At 38.8% G+C, this 16,142-nt stretch overlaps 1 protein-coding gene across 5 annotated transcripts in view; it reads left to right on the top strand.

Annotated features, from left to right (window-relative positions):
* The window catches only part of DCP1A (decapping mRNA 1A), a 56,541-nt gene that overhangs the window by 1,345 nt on the left and 39,054 nt on the right, over positions 1 to 16,142 (top strand). For 3 of the 5 annotated variants that reach the window (XM_042929671.1, XM_042929674.1, XM_042929672.1), the window contains 2 exons: positions 892 to 932; positions 3,114 to 3,241. In XM_042929671.1, coding sequence (XP_042785605.1) covers positions 892 to 932; positions 3,114 to 3,241 — 169 coding nt within the window. Of the gene's footprint in view, positions 1 to 891; positions 933 to 1,328; positions 1,468 to 3,113; positions 3,242 to 15,466; positions 15,519 to 16,142 lie in introns of those variants that run through there. The other 2 variants (XM_042929673.1, XM_042929675.1) reach the window with 2 other exon arrangements.

Raw genomic sequence — 16,142 nt, 5'->3', positions numbered from 1 at the left:
AAAGAACAAAATTATATAATTTTTTTTTAAGTGTAGCTGTTTTAGACATTGCCTTAGTTTGAATTGTTCTGAATCATTTTACTTTATTTGGTCTGCATATAAATTTGTGAGCTGTGAATTGCAGACAAATGGTGAAGACTTGGGGGCAGGAACTTATGACTAACAAGCTTTTATTTCTAGTTTTTCACGGATTTTCAGTGTTGTGGAATTTTAATTGTGGAGTCCTGCTTTACATATGAAATGCAAGCCATAATCTGAATTGAAAAATAAGCTGCCGTTATTCATTCTTTGGATAATGGCACATAGAACATAAGCAAAACTTTTTCTTTGTTATTTTACAATGAGCTGTAACTTCTCACAAACTATGTTGCTTCAATGAACCAAAGATAAAATTAAAACTATCATCAATGTTTTGGGGCACCTGTTAAGCGTCCAGTGGCTTCAGTTCAGGTCATGATTTCATGGTCTATGAGTTTGAGCCCCGAGTCAGGCTCTGTGCTGACAGCTCAGAGCCTGGAGCCTGCTTCTGATTCTGTGTCTCCCTCTCTCTCTGCTTCTCCCCCATTTGCTTGCTCACTCTCTCTCTCTCTCTCAAAAATAAATAAACATTAAAAAATTTTTTTTAATTTTAAAAAGAAAAATGTTGCAGATAATAGACATGTTGCTGTATTGAACATTGTGTATACATTAGTATGCATTAATAGCATAGAAAGGATAAGAAAGAAACTGGTAACAGTAGTTTGTGGAGTAAAAGAGTTACTTGACCTGTTCCAAAGTGAGTAATTTTAAAATAAATAAGCTCATTTTAAACATGACTTATTTCTTCTCCATTAGGACCATTTGGGGTTGAAGTATGGGGGAAAAAACTAATTGACTCATTGTCTATTATAGGAGAAGACTGATATAGAAGGGACCTTATTTGTATATCGAAGGTAAGCTTTTTAAAAAAATGATACATGTCTATTTTTAATCTAATGGTGAATAGTGTCCTATAAAGTTCAGCGTTGTTGTACATTTGTCTTTGGAACCTTCCTGCTTGTCCCTATTCATCCATTTGTAGCTGTGAGATTCTAACCAAGTTATGTCCCTTCTTTGAGCCTTCCTATGATTCAGAGCTAGTAATGTGTAATTTTAGCTTGAGAGTCATTTAGAAAGCCTGGATTACTCAATTGCACATTTTATATTTTCAACTTTTCTGAGAGGTCATTATGTAAAATAGGATTGGTTTACAAACTACAGCTTTTGTTTTATTAGGCAACTTTTGTGTCCTAACTGTAACTGACAGGAAAGGATAGTCATGAGTCCTTATTTTTCTGGATCTCCCTTAGGTCTTGTTCTGACTGGGGCAGGTTCCTTCCCATGGTTTCTAAAGCAGAGGGATTCAGCAGGAATTATTACTGACATCTGGTCCTCCCCACCTTTTTGTATTAGGAGTTATCTTTTAAGGATTGCCTTTCTCCATTGATGGTAATTAACAAGAATTTGTCAAATATTCTCTAAATTCTGGTGTATGGCTTTGAGATCTTGTCCAAATACACTGATCTTTTTTTTTTTCCTTTGTATGTAAATGCTTTGATATTACATATTAACTATAGCAGCTCTTTATTCTTTGCCACTTTGTTCCCTGCCCTTCATCTTTCTCCTTTAAAAAAAAAAAAAAAAAAAGGCCTTTATCCTTCACCTACTTCATTATTCTTTATTACCTATGTAAATCTCTAGAAACTCATTTGTAGTTAGAGCCTCAGTATCTATGATATTTGGAAAGTACTTTCCTGGCCTTACTGTTACAGAATAGTACAGATCCACTGTTTGTAGAAAATATGAAGTTTAGTATAATAAATGATTTGGTTTAATAATATTCATAGAGGCTTACACAGTGTTGATCCTAACAAAAGGAAACCAATGAAACTATTTGGGAAATGTGAGAATATTTTATGTGCCTTGGATTAAGGTATGCCACAGTGTCAGAATATCACTTTGCAGAGACCTTAGTCTAGAAGAAGCCTGGATTTGGGGTCAGAAAACCTAAAGCTGAATTCTAGTCACATTATTTGTGTGACTTTGGACAAAAGCCTTAATCATTCTGAGTTTATTTCCTAATCTGTAGAGTAGTATTCTAAAATCTCTCCCATGTACACAGAGAAATGAATGAGAAACTGTGAAATGTTGTATACATGTGAGGAGTGTCTAAAGGGTCATGTACTGACTCACCCTGATAGGAGAACCAAGGACATTTGTTATTATAGGATTCGAGGCATTTTCTGTCTAACTCAGGAGAACTGTGGAAAGACCTGTTTGGTGTAAGAAACAATCATGATTGTTATGGTTGACAAGTCTACCTAAAGTAGACTATACTAAATACTATATACTATACTAAATACTAAATACTATATACTAAAACCAAGTCTGTACCGTATTTAAAATAAGTGATATTTTTGTTGAGCAAATGTTTATTCAACATCTACTGGCTATCTATCTTGGGATACAACTGCAAAAAAACAAGACAAGAACCCTATTTGTGTGGAGTTTACATTCTAGTGGAGAAAGACAGTAAATATAAAAAATAATAAGTGGTATGGGAAAAAAGAGGTGGGCTGGAGGTATTGAACTTGAGAGCAGGCTGGGAACCTGAGAAAGAGTAGTTCTTAGGTAAGTGTCACTGAGAAAGTGATATTTGAGGAGAAGCTTGCAGGGGGTGAGATAACTAGATTCGGGACGAGTGTTCCAGGCAAGGGTCTTTAGGTAGAAGTGTTCTCCTGTAGGGAAAGTGAAGAGCTCGGTGTGGCTGGAGCAAGAGAACAAGAGGCAGAGGAGAGGAAGGCAAGGAGGACACATACCAGCCAAGGCCCTGGTGGTCTTAGCAAGGCCACCGGCCTTCAGTCTGAGGGACTAAGCCCTTGGAAACTTCTGAGAAGAGGAGGGATATGATCTGTCTTAAATTTTTTGTTTACAATTTTAAGTGCTAACAATATTGTGTAATGCAATAATGTAGTTATTCTTTGAAATGGAAATAAAGAAGTAGATAACATTTCTGTGAATTAAACAGTGACTACAGGGTTGTTTGGGTTTTTTTGTTGTTGTTTTGTTTTGTTTTGTTTTTTGTCAAATCTAAGGTCAGCCTCACCTTACCATGGTTTTACCATTGTGAATCGACTGAATATGCACAATCTGGTTGAACCAGTGAATAAAGATTTGGAATTTCAGCTCCATGAACCATTTCTTCTGTATAGAAATGCAAGCTGTAAGTATATCTGTCTTATTATGGTTCATATGTTTACAATTAAAATTGAGTGACTTTAGTTTCTATCACACTATTTTTGGATTTGCAAGTTAATAATAAAAAACATAATCTGTGCTCTTATGGTTATAAATGAGTCTCTTAGTAAGATCAAGCCTTTTAAATTGAGCTTCTAAAATTGAAACAGTATACACTTTTGTATACAGTAACATTTATATTGTTTTAGTTAAATAAACTATTCCATATAATAGCATTACATTATATTCCTATTGTTTGTTTTATGAAAGTAAGTTTCACCCTTTGTTTTGGTTGTGACATTCAATTATTGGCTGTCCATGCCCCTGAACAACAGAAATAGAACTTAGTTTGAGAGATACAGGATGGGGACTGATACTGATATTTCTATCCCTGAAGCAGGTACTATCTTTTGCCCTGGGAGTGTTATTTTTCAGTCTGTTTATTGAGTGTCTGCTGGGTCCAAATTCTGGGCCACAAGCTGTTGTACTCACTGTTAATGATACAGTAACCTACGTACGGCAGGAAAGCAGTTAAGTCAGCTGTGACTCAGATGCAAGTGGCAGCTACTCAGTTGTAGAGCGACTTCTAGAGACCTTTCAGGCATTTTACAGACTCCTCAGAATGGTTGCATACAGTCCACAAAGCTCTTTCAAGAAGTAAGATACTAAAAAGTAACCTCAATTCCTGTATTTCAGTATGGGTGTTGAAGATATGAGTGGTTTGAGGGCAGAAGAAAGGCAGTTTGTTTGGCACTGAGTGTAGGCAGATCAGACCTGGTTGTGGTAGCAGAGCGACTGTCACTATCATCCAAGGAGATTGCCAGAGAGATGTTACTTCTCACTTAAAAAGGACAAGTTACTCTTTGGATTTCACTTGACTGGGAGGTAACTAGTATTGAAGGAATGTCTTCACTGTAAAATAGAAGTAGCTCTGGAAATTAGGCAGCTTTTAATTCCCTGAGTGAGAAAGATGTTGTTTCAGAGACAGAAGCCCCAAACTCTTCTCCACAGCTCACTTTATGTATCTGAGTGAAATAGAGTCTCTTGATTTTTCAGTGAACTATTTGTCCAGAAAGTTCCTCTCTGAGATTTAATTTCTGGGGACATGCTGGAACTAATGTTAACAGCAGAATTACTTCAGATGGCAGCTTTCTTTGTGCTGAACTTTCTATTAAAGGGAGATTCTGCAGCGAAACACAGATCCAGTTGTTGTTTTTTTTTTAAGGGAAATTGGCTTAATTCTGCTCCTTACTACCTGGAAACTTAATCTAGCTATTGCTTCTAACAAAAGTTTGAAAGTAGTCTGGAAAATTATCAGAGACCCATGGATTTCATAACTATTTAGCATAAGCCTAATGTGAATCATAGTATTTCTTTCACAAGCAAAGGTTCCTGTGGAGTTGAAAGTGCAACATAGCACAAATAGAATTAAATCACGATTAACCAGAATTTCACTAATCAGAGCATCGGTTATCTGGAAAGGTAGATCAGACTTTTTTTGTGCACATCTAGCAGATACCTGGAGTACAACCTGACGTCACCATAAAATGTGCTGTAACTTTAACCCCACTATAGTATCCTAGATTAATTTGTTGTGATGGTAAGAATTTAAATCGTCAGGAGTGTTTATTACGTAAATTAGAATATTCTCAAGCAGAAAGGTACACGAATGCATTTTATTCTAGAAAGATTTTCAACAAGAAGTTGAAACAAAGGTTTCCTTAGTTGAACAGAAAACTCACTTAACCAAAGTTGTCCAACTCCCCAGTTAGTTTAGGCACTGAATTATTTTCTAAGGGCTGTATGGTTTCTGGTATTGCTAATTAGAAATGCAAGAGCACATCAGCTTGTTTTCAGACTAGACAAAGGCCTGAAAAGGTCAAGTACAACACTGTGGGTGTATTAGAAACAGTCTACAAGAGGAGCTCGGGGAAGGTATTTAAAGGAACGGCTGTATCAGGGAGAAGTGACAAGGCAGGGTGAAGTGATTCTGGGAGTGTGATGGCCTCTCTTGGGTCTATGTTTTGTCTACCTAGTCTCAAATGTGGAAAATAGTCTTGTCAAGGCTGCAAGCTATTGAGTTGTTAAGGGATTTGTTCTTTAAACAAAAAGTTAATTAGTGTCTGATTGTGTATACAGGTAATTATACCTGATTCTGTGGCTGCTCTTCTGGCATTGTCTTGTGGGAAATATCACTAAAACACTGACCCGTTTCACTCGTTAAACCTTCAGATCCAGCTTCTTTCACTCATGTCAGTTTTTGGAGTTACTAGAAAACTGAGCTCTCATTTTTCCCAGTTCTAAATAAATTGTTTTGTTTTATTTTATTTTTTAGTCTTGATTTATACAACACCCCACCCCCACCCCCACAAGGAAAAGGCAAAATCTAGCAGAGAAAATGCCTACACTAGCCAAGGGCTTAGGTTGGTGATTCTGTTGAATATTCTGGAAGTAGTATATTCTATACTCATCAAAGGGCCTTTTGGCAGTCATGAGACCCCTGTGAGGCTGTGGCGAGGGTTGGGAAGACTGCAGATTCTATAATTGATTAAGCAAAGGTGTCGTTCCTAACACCTTATTTCTGACTTATAGTGAGGAGACAAGAGTCCCAGAGAAGTTAAGAAACTTGCTCAAGAGTCGCAAGTTTGTAAGTGACATAGGCAGAATTCAGATCATCAAAGCCTGTGTTCTTTCTGGATGGCTGCAACAATAAAATTACTTAACTTCATCAATCCATGTTCTAGAGCAAGGCTGTCAACTAGAACTCTAATAATGGGAATAATGGAAATGCTCTGTATTGGCCCTATCCCATAGAGCAGCCACCAGCTACCTGTGACTACTGTTGAGCATTCAAAGTGTGGCTGGTGCTACCAAGACATTTTCTTTTCCTTTTTAGTTTATTTAATTTAACCAATTTGCATGTAAGTAATCATATGTGGCTAGCGGCTACCATAATGGACAGAAGAGATGTAAAGCATGAACCCATGCTCCAAACACACCCTTTTGTTGTGCCATATCTGAATTTGGATTCGATTTTTATGCCTCTCATTTAGTCATTCTTTTTTTTTTTTTTTTTTTAATTTTTTTAACGTTTATTTATTTTTGAGACAGAGAGAGACAGAGCATGAGCAGGGGAGGGTCAGAGAGAAAGGGAGACACAGAATCTGAAACAGGCTCCAGGCTCTGAACTGTCAGCACAGAGCCCGACGCGGGGCTCGAACTCACGGACCGTGAGATCATGACCTGAGCCGAAGTCGGCCGCTTAACCGACTGAGCCACCCAGGCGCCCCTAGTCATTCTTTTTTAAAATTTATATAAGTGATTCCTAGATACAAAGGCTGCAGAAGATATCCCTGAGGGTGGCTTTGCCATGGTAACACTCTTTTGGCATGAAATTTAATTTTCGGAAAAGAATTCTATTCTAGGCTTTGCCATTTTCGGGCTGTAACCTTGAATAAATCATGTAAACCACTGATCTGGCCTGCTTATCTTAAAAGAGCATCATATACATGAAGGTATTTTGTCAGGCACTTCTAAATATAAAATATTATAGACTGTGTCTCCATCTTGGACCCAAGCCAAGTGATCTTTTTAAAAAGTGGAAGAGTTGTAGGGATTTTAATATTATCCAGGTTCTCTTATAACGCAGGCCCGTAGTGTCCTTCTTCACATCCCTTCTAACCAGCACCAGGACAAGCTGGAGACTCTGTTTGTCTTTACAGATATTATTTTCGGATGTTATAGGGGCCATTACCAGACAGCCTGAGGTATGATAAGTTGAAAATCTATACATGTTAAAAATGAGAAATATTAGAACGTACAAATTTTTTAAAGCTCTCAACAGAAGCAGTTCTGGTCAGTGGGTCACAGTGTTCATTTTGATCAGTATACTGGAACGCAAAGCACCCTCCTGTCTAAAACTTGGGATTGAGGTAGGTGTTTTATTTGTGGACACCTCTTCCTAAAAAACACTAATGATAGTTTTTTTTTTTTTTAGTTTTTTTTAATGTTTATATATTTTTGAGAAAGAGAATGACAGAGCGTGAGCAGGGGAGGGACAAAGAGAGGGAGACACAGAACCAAAGCAGGCTCCAGGCTCTGAGCTGTCAGCACAGAGCCCAACGCGGGGCTTGAACTCACAAAGTGTGAGATCATGACCTGAACCGAAGTCAGACGCTTAACCGACTGAGCCACCCAGATGCCCCCAAAACATTGATGATAGTTTTAATTTTTTTTTTTGATTGGTTGAAGAAACATAGTTTTTTTGCTGTGTAAATATGCGTTACTACTGATCTGCTGATCTTCTGTTCTCATTTGTAAAGAGAATCCATGTTACCAACTGTATTATAAAACCATTCTTTGGAGACTCTGAACTTCCAGGAGTTCCATGGCAGAGGCACATCAAAGTAAATCTCCTTCAACTCCTGTCCAGCAGTATCATGACAGAAAACCTTCCTCCTACAAACATTTAGAATTGTTGTATAAAATATTAAATGCATAGCTTAGGCAAAAAGAGAATAGGGGACATTTCAGTGGCCAGCATCAGAGTGAGAGCTGAGGGCTGAAGTGAGGAGCTTATAAACTGACACTGGCTGCCAGCTGTTAGAGCTTCTTATGTATGGAGCTCTCCGTCAGTAAGGACCCCATTACGGTGACACAGGGCCAGGAGACAAGGCCATGAACTCTTACAGGTGGAGAGGTGGAGCTGAGACACCTTTATATACATACAGCTAGGTCCCCTAATGCGCTACATATTAATGAATCAGAAAGATAGCCCACCAACCAAAGAGGAGGACAAGGCAAGTTTATCTATCTCAGTATGGGCTGTGGTTAGAGGGAAAATGTCTCCCCCTGAAAATTGTGGCCATGAGCCTTCTCTCATACAGGATTTGGGGTTCAGGTTATACCATTCATTTGGTATAATTTCTTACCCAGGCCAAAAACTAACATAAAAATTGATCCTCAGCTGGTGAGTACCCTAGGACACCTGGTAAAAGCAAATGCAAAATTCTTCTAGAGGGACAACCAGATTGCCCGGGGACCTCATTGATAAGCCTCATGGTCTAAAATTACTAACAAGGAGTAATTATCTACAAGGAGATAATTCACAAGGAGTGTGAATTATCTACAGGGAGATAATTCACAATCAGTGAAAGGTAGAACACAACAAACAGGATTAGCCAAACCTTCCCAGGAACTTTAGTTAATGAAATGATCAGAGACGTTAATGGATGTAAATGTCACATGTATAAAATAAAGTGACAGGTAGCTTTGAAAAATAACCAAGTCGAATTCCTAGAACTTAAAATTTTAATTATTGAAATAAACTCTGCCTGGACTCAGCAGTTAATTTGTAACAACAGAAAAGAGAATTGAAGAATAGAAAAGGACATCTGAGGGAATTCTCCAGAATTCATCCAAAAAATGAAAAGAAATGGAAAATGGGACAAAGAGCATAGGCTTGGGAAGTCTAGCATGTAACAGAGAAGAATTTCAGAATATAAAATAGGTTTAAGAGAGACAGTATCTGAAGAGATTACAACTAAGAATTTTCTAGAATCCTTGAAAGACATGAACCTCAGATTCAGGCAGTAAAATAAGACACCAAGCATAGTAAGTAGAAATACACAAAAAGAAGCAACCAAAGGCTACTTGAGACTAATTACTTACAAAGAGCACCAATTAGACTGACAGCATATTTAGTTGCAGCTCCTGAGTTCGGAAGACAAAGGAATAATGTTTTCAGAGTACTGAGGAAAAAACAGCCCACACTTCAGTAGTTCAGGAGAACAAAATAAAGACATTTTTCAACAAAAACGGAACTTTTGCCTCCAGCAGCCCCTTTCTGAAGGTGCTTCTAAAGCAGTGCTGCCTGGTACAATAGCCACTAGCCGCACATGGCTGTTGAGCGTTTGAAATGCTCCTAGTGCAACTGAATTCTGAATTGTATTTAATTTGGTTCAGAAATAAAATTGAGTACAGAAGAAATGAAGTTTACAAACTATAATGAGCAAAGAAAAGGAGGTGAGTCAAAGTAAGCATGGACTGTATAAAACAGTGAAATGACTGACATGAGCAGAGGTGCTAAACAGGTGAAGCAGGATGCTGGGGAGGCTCAGTTGGTTAATCACCCGACTCTTCATTTTTGGCTCAGGTCATGATCTTGCAGTCATGAGATCAAGCCCACCTTGGGCTCTGCGCAGACAGCAGGAAGCCTACTTGGGATTCTCTCCTCTGTCTCATTCTGCCCCTACCCTGCTTGCATGTTTCCTCTCTCTCTCTCTCTCTCTCTCTCTCTCTCTCTCTCTCTCTCTCTCTCAAAATAAATAAACATTTTTTAAAAAGGTGAAGCAAAAATACTAGACACTAATAGCTTAAGGTAAAAGCTCTTCAAACCTAAAGCATCCCACGACTCAAGTAAGAATAGATAAATTGGTTAACCGTAGACTTAAATCAAGCTGTTTGTGTTCAAATGATTCAGGGTAACCACTGCAAAACAAACAGGATGTCTTTTAAACCAGTGCAAACCAGGATGGGGAAAAAGTGAATGAACACCACAGGAAATAGCCCAACATAAAATGACATAAATAAATCAGTAACTAGAACAAAATGTTAAGTGAACTAAACTTGCCAGTTCAAAAAGATTGTAGGACAGGATGAAGATACAGAATTTGTGAGTAAGGCTGTTTTCAAAAAACTTAAAACTCAAAACCTAGAAAGATTGAAAGTAAGGGGATGGAATGCAATCTATCAGGCAACTGTTAACTGAACAGAGCTGCTGCAGCTGTGCTAATCATACCTGATAGACTTCAGGTGAAAAACATCAGGGGCTAAAGTTGCCACATAATGAGAAGAGGAATGAATTACCTAGAAGATAAAACCACCCCATATGGGATATCCCATATCCCATACGTATACCTAGTATATGCCAGAAATACATATCAAATGTTAAAAATCCATAATCATAGGGGGAGATTTTAACAGGCCACCTCAGTAATTGACAGATAAAGCAGATGGTTGTGAGTTACTGAAACAGTACAGTTAAACTTGATCTACCGGGCATATAAAGAACCCTGCCTGCATCCAGCAATTCGAGAATTTGCATTTTTTTCAAATACATATTAGAAGTTTATAAAAATAACCATATGTAGGCCTCCCAGCCCAAGAAGTTAAGAAAAAAGAGAAATCTGGGTTAAGTTGGAGGAAAATACAGATGAGTAGCAATTAACTGCAGAACAAAGAAATTTCACTAGAAGGATAGAACGAAATCAACAGCAAAAACTCTCCCCATAACCTGATTGATCCAACAACAACAAAAAGAGTGGGGATGGGGACAGATCGGGCAATATTAGGAATAATCAATATATTTTTTACATATTGCAACTAAATGTAGGGAACACTTTTTTTTAAAAACAAGAAATCGCTATGAAAAACTTTCTGCCTATATGTTTAAGACTTAGATTGTATGGTTTCTTAAAAGAAGCATAGCATAACAAAACTTATTCAGGAATAAAGAGATCTGAATACACTCAGAAACAATAAAATGTTGGGTCAGTAGTTTAAAATCTTTCCCATCACATCTAAATAAAATGCTAAGAAGAATGTCGTATTCAGTAAGTGGTACGAGGACAGTTACTCTCCATTTAGAGACTGGCCTCTGAAAAAGCAGATATAGGATCTGTACATTTCTGATCTTCTCACAGGACACTTATCTCGACAGTCCACTCTTCTACAGTGAGGAGATCATGATTCTATTGCCCACTATTCCTTCAGCAAGCATTTGGCAAGCCCCTGCTACACGCAACTTAGCTTACTACTCTGTTTCTTCTAGAAAACGCTTTCCCTAAGACCAGTGTCAGGAGTCCTTTGATTTCCACTTCCGTGGAAATTTAATTTTGGAATGCCCCAAGACTATTTTCTGTAAACAGGGTTCTGAGCAATTTTTTTTTAATCCAAAATTTGGTATTATATGAATCAACAAAAAAGTAAAAGTAAGCAAAATTGGTTTTTCTCTTTGTTACAGCAAGACAGTCTCCATCGTAACTTGGTTCATTGAAAACATTAAAGGTTTGTGGTCCCAATAAGCTCTATAAAGTCAATTCTGGCATTCAGTGATTTCCTTTTGCAAAAACTATTTCGGTATTGTCTTTTACTCTGTTTTTAAACAAACAAGCTGATTATTTAACTCAGACGTACACCTTAATACAGCGATACTTAATGAACATCTGTCATTTACCAAGCACTTTACCAAGTGCTATATATACCATTTCGATTAAAACTATAAGGTACTTTTAAAGAATTTTAGTTATTTTTTTTAATCCTTAGGTTCTGTTGCATTTTCTTAGAAAAATTATAAGCAAGAAGTCATTAAATTGTGTTAGAACTCTACCTTTCTGAAAGGGTCAGGATTCTTAATGAAATATGTTACTATATCAATCCCAGTGCTATGACTATTACTCCTAAAACAGCTCTGTTAATTAATGGTAAAAATTAATGATTTAAAATCTGTGATTAGAAATATCAGCTATAAATTTTAATGATTAGGCTAGTACTAGTGAAAATCTGATCCATCAGAGACTGTGGAGGAATTTACATGTTTAGGGTTTTTTCCTGGTCATTTTTAGCAGCAACACTGATCCATTAATTAGAAGAAATACACAGTCTAGATTTTGTCTTCTCAGACCTAACTTTATTCCTTCCTTAGACCAATGTATGATGGTGGTTTTAGCCAAAAAAAAAAAAAAAAGATTATTTTACTTTATGTGTATGTTAGACTTTGCATTTTTTTTTTTTTTACTGAAAGATAAACAAGGACAATTATTCACGTTTCCTGCATCCAACACCTCAGGGCATGAATCTCCCACTGAATGACACTTTTCATTTTTTTAAATGTTTTCTATAATCCAAAAGCACTTTTGGAAAAATGAGCAAAGTATGTTGCCCTGTAACCTGCGTAACGACAACAAATCACTGTAACAAGCAAGTGAAAATAAAAACGTTATTGCTATTTAATATTTTTAAGAACTTACCTCCAAAAGCCTGTGAGAAGTACCTCTTTGTTTCCGCTTCACTTACAACTTTTCCTTTATATCGGGCATCAGTCTCTTGATAGAGAGCATTTTTAATTAAAATTAGATCACTAGAAAAGGCAGGGAGATTCATTTCCATAGTGTTGAAAATACAGCTGCCAAATGGAAAGTTTTAGTAGAAGAAACACTGTAATGTGTACTTTTTTTTTTTTTGTCTCTGCTTGCCCTTTCTCAGTTCAAGGGCAAGACTCAGAACAGTAGAGATGGTAGGTGGCTCCTGGCATTTGCACAGATCTTCAGACTCCAAGCACAGTGCAGGAAATGTCCTTGCAAGAGAAGTTTACAATTTGTCAGGTCAAAAAATGTGACTTCTACCTCCAGACTGAAAGAGGAATTTATAAACAATTCCAAAAGCTCCACAGTCCATTCCCTGTGATCTTTGAATGCAGCACAGTGCTTCTCGAGCAGCCTGAAGAAAGGCAGGCGGTGTTCGCCATCTGCAGCAGCAGTGCTGTGGTTGGTGTGATTCCGTAATCAGTGGAGGAGAAAGGACCTGTGGCAAGTGCATTAATCTGGCCTTCTGGACAAAGATAAGGAAAGAGCCTTGCTGTTGCCACGTTAGTAGATCGAGGAGGTAGAAACACCATGAAAACATAGAGTGTAACTGAGACCCCAAGGCTGACCTGGTGACGCTGTCAGGTCAGACATTTCAAACGTCTCTGTTGCTCTCTCTGTTGCAGCCACTGTTTGGTGTTCTAATAGAGCCTGTAGTGTTCCAGTGGAGTCTCTAGTAGGGCCTCTGCCAACTACCTTCTGGTTAACTTTGTAAGTCCGTGAACATTTCAGAATTTCCAAAGCAGATTCATTTAGTGTATCTCACTAAGTACTGGCTCTTCCCCCCCCTAAAGTAGAGTTGTCAGGTAAAATGCAATTTTATCTTTGTTTTTTATTGTGGTATTACCATAATTATAAATATTTTAAAAGGTAACCATGCATGCACCATTTATCTCTTTTAGATAATTAATAGTTTCTCTTCTGAGAACTCGCAAAGAAAAGCAACAATTACTTATAGCTAAGTGGCAGAAATGTGTTCTTTATATGTATGTATACAGGTTTTCACCTCTTGTTTACAAAGTGAAGTTCATTGTGGAGGTGAAAATTGAAACAGGGGTGCCTGGGTGGCTCAGTCGGTTGGGCATCTGACTTCAGGTCGGGTCGGGTCATGATCTCACAGCTCGTGAGTTCTAGCCCTGTGTTGGGCTCTCTGCTGACAGCTCAGAACCTGGAGCTTGCTTTGAATTCTGTGGCTCCCTTGCTCTCTGCCCCTCCCCCGGTCGTGCTGTCTTTCTTTCTCTCTCTCTCTCTCTCTCTCTCTCTCTCTCTCTCTCTCCCTCTCTCTCTCCCTCCCTCTCTCTCTCCCCCTCCCTCCCTCCATCTCTCTCTCTCTCTCTCTCTCTCTCTCAAAAGTTAAAAACAAAAAATTTGAAGCAGAGTAACCACTAGAAGATTTGAAGCCACTCTGGAGTAGGCAGAATAAACCTCAAGACTGAGGTTCAGTCCCCTGGAGGGTCCAGGCGGATCTGAGCTACTTACAAAGTCACTACTTCCAGGGATGCTCGGCATCTTTTTTTTTAAACAGAAAGGCATGGAATAAGCATTTGCTACCATTTAAAAATGACACTTTACACAGACACCTGGATTTCTACCTTTCCTTCTTATGACAAAGTGGCTGTATGGCCATACAGCACCTGCATCCCTGTAAGCACTGATAGTCAGGAACTCTGGGTAGGGCATGCCCCCCACAGCCTCACTGATCCCACCACAGCCTCACGGATCCCACCACACCCTGTGTCTCTTAGACTATCATGGGCATTTGCCTTACAACCCTGGTTTGGATGATCTGTTAGTAAATCGGCAGAAAAATACATATATAGCAGAGAAGTTAGGAAAAGGAGAGAAAAGAAGTTCCCTCTTTTCTCACCTACTATTTGAACTGTTTCCCAAAGCGCTAAATGTGGATTTTTGGGAGCACAGAAAACAGGAACTCAGCTCCTTGGAGGCCAGGGACCATGCTTCCCAAGCTTTGTTGTCCCTTCTGATACATAAAAGTGATCATTTCTGTGTGGGACACTGGGGTGAATAGACCACTAGGGGTCGGACAGGTCCAACATTTGGCATACCCATAATCACTTGCAGCGACCCACCCCTACCCCCAGGGGAAGCTCTGCCTTGGGAGCAGCAAGTACTGTGTGGCAGGAAACTCTAACAGCAGGCGTCAAGCCCTGGTGTGACTCCCCATTTTGTTTTATTTACTTAGAGCTGCCATTATTTAGGAATAGGAAGTCTGTAACTGGAAACGATCAGTTGTAATATTCTTTGGGTTTATTTTCTTAATTTCCCAAAAAAGTTAGTGGTCATTTCATGTATCTGAATCCCATACTAAGAATACAGTGTTTAAAGGGACTATGGAAGTGATATTGCCAGTAAATGGTTTCAGGCTTGATTTAATTTAGAGAGGGGCACTAAATGTGAAAATACTAAACCAAAGAGCATGCAGAATAACATTTTAAGATTTCCTGACCTATGTCTTTAATCAGTGTTCACTAAATAGACACTGCAATTTTTTTTTATCATTTATTTATTTTTGAGAGATAGAGACAGAGCGTGAGCAGGGGAGGAGCAGAGAGAGAGGGGGAGACACAGATCTGAAGCAGGCTCCAGGCTCTGAGCTGTCAGCACAGAGCCCGACGTGGGGCTCTAACTCCCGGACCGCGAGATTATGACCTGAGCCGAAGTCAAGACACTTAACCAACTGAGCCACCTAGGTGCCCCTAGACACTGCAATTTAAATTTTTTTTTTAATTTTTTAAAAGTGTATTCATTTATTATTTCTGAGAGAGAGAGAGAGAGAGGGCGCACACGGACAGAGGAGGGGCAGAGAGAGAGAGGAAGACACGGAATCCAAAGACACAGAATCCGAAGCAGGCTCCAGGCTCTGAGCTGTCAGCACAGAGCCCGCATGGGGCTCAAACTCACGAACCACAAGATCCCACCTGAGCCAAAGTCCGACGCTCAACCAAGCCACCTAGGCGCCCCTGCAATTTAAATTTTAGAAAGTACACTCTCTCTTCTATGTTTGTGTTCATTGGTGTTTTAAGATGTGTGTTCTTTGGCCATAACAGGTAAGCTGCTGAATCCCATTTACCAGCTGCATGTATGGTAAATACATGGCAGGTAGGTTTTCCTGCCTGCCTGTTTGCCACCTACCACAGTTCCTGTCAAAATCCTAGGCCAGCCAGGCTGCGGCCCCACACCCTTTTTCCTGTGTTCTACTTTCCACCTCGGAGCCTTTCTCTTCTCTCTTTCCTTTAATGTCGATGTGGAGCCACCAGGCTAGGCTTATTGTCCTAAAGGAAATGATCTTTCAAGGCAGGGGCATTTGCTGTTTCACTAGCCAGGGCAGGCCACTGTTTACATAATCTATTCCATTCTTACATTACTTTTATAATCAGAAGGATCTTCCTTATGTTTAGAGTAAATGTTTTTGGCCATATTCAAAACACATTTTCTTGTTCTTCCTTCCTGTGTAGAGGATCTTTGTCAGTATCATCTTTAGAAATTTTATAACTCTTAACACCATTGCCAAAAAGCTTTTATCAAACCCCTTTTGTGTTTGGCACCATACTGAGAAAATCTCCAACCTCCTCAGATCCTTTTAGAAAGTAGGTCAGATCTAAATAATAAATGAATCAAAAAGACAGCATGTGCACGAGAGTGATTCCCAGCTCTGTTCTTGTGACATTTCACAGCATCTCAAGAAGTCTCAAGGGATTTTACAAAGCCTCCAAATTAATTTGG

Source organism: Panthera leo, chromosome A2 (assembly GCF_018350215.1).
Source record: "Panthera leo isolate Ple1 chromosome A2, P.leo_Ple1_pat1.1, whole genome shotgun sequence".
NCBI classification, from domain to species: domain Eukaryota; kingdom Metazoa; phylum Chordata; class Mammalia; order Carnivora; family Felidae; genus Panthera; species Panthera leo.
The sequence above is the reverse complement of the archived record's forward strand: the minus strand, read 5'-3'. Positions and strand labels throughout refer to the sequence as shown.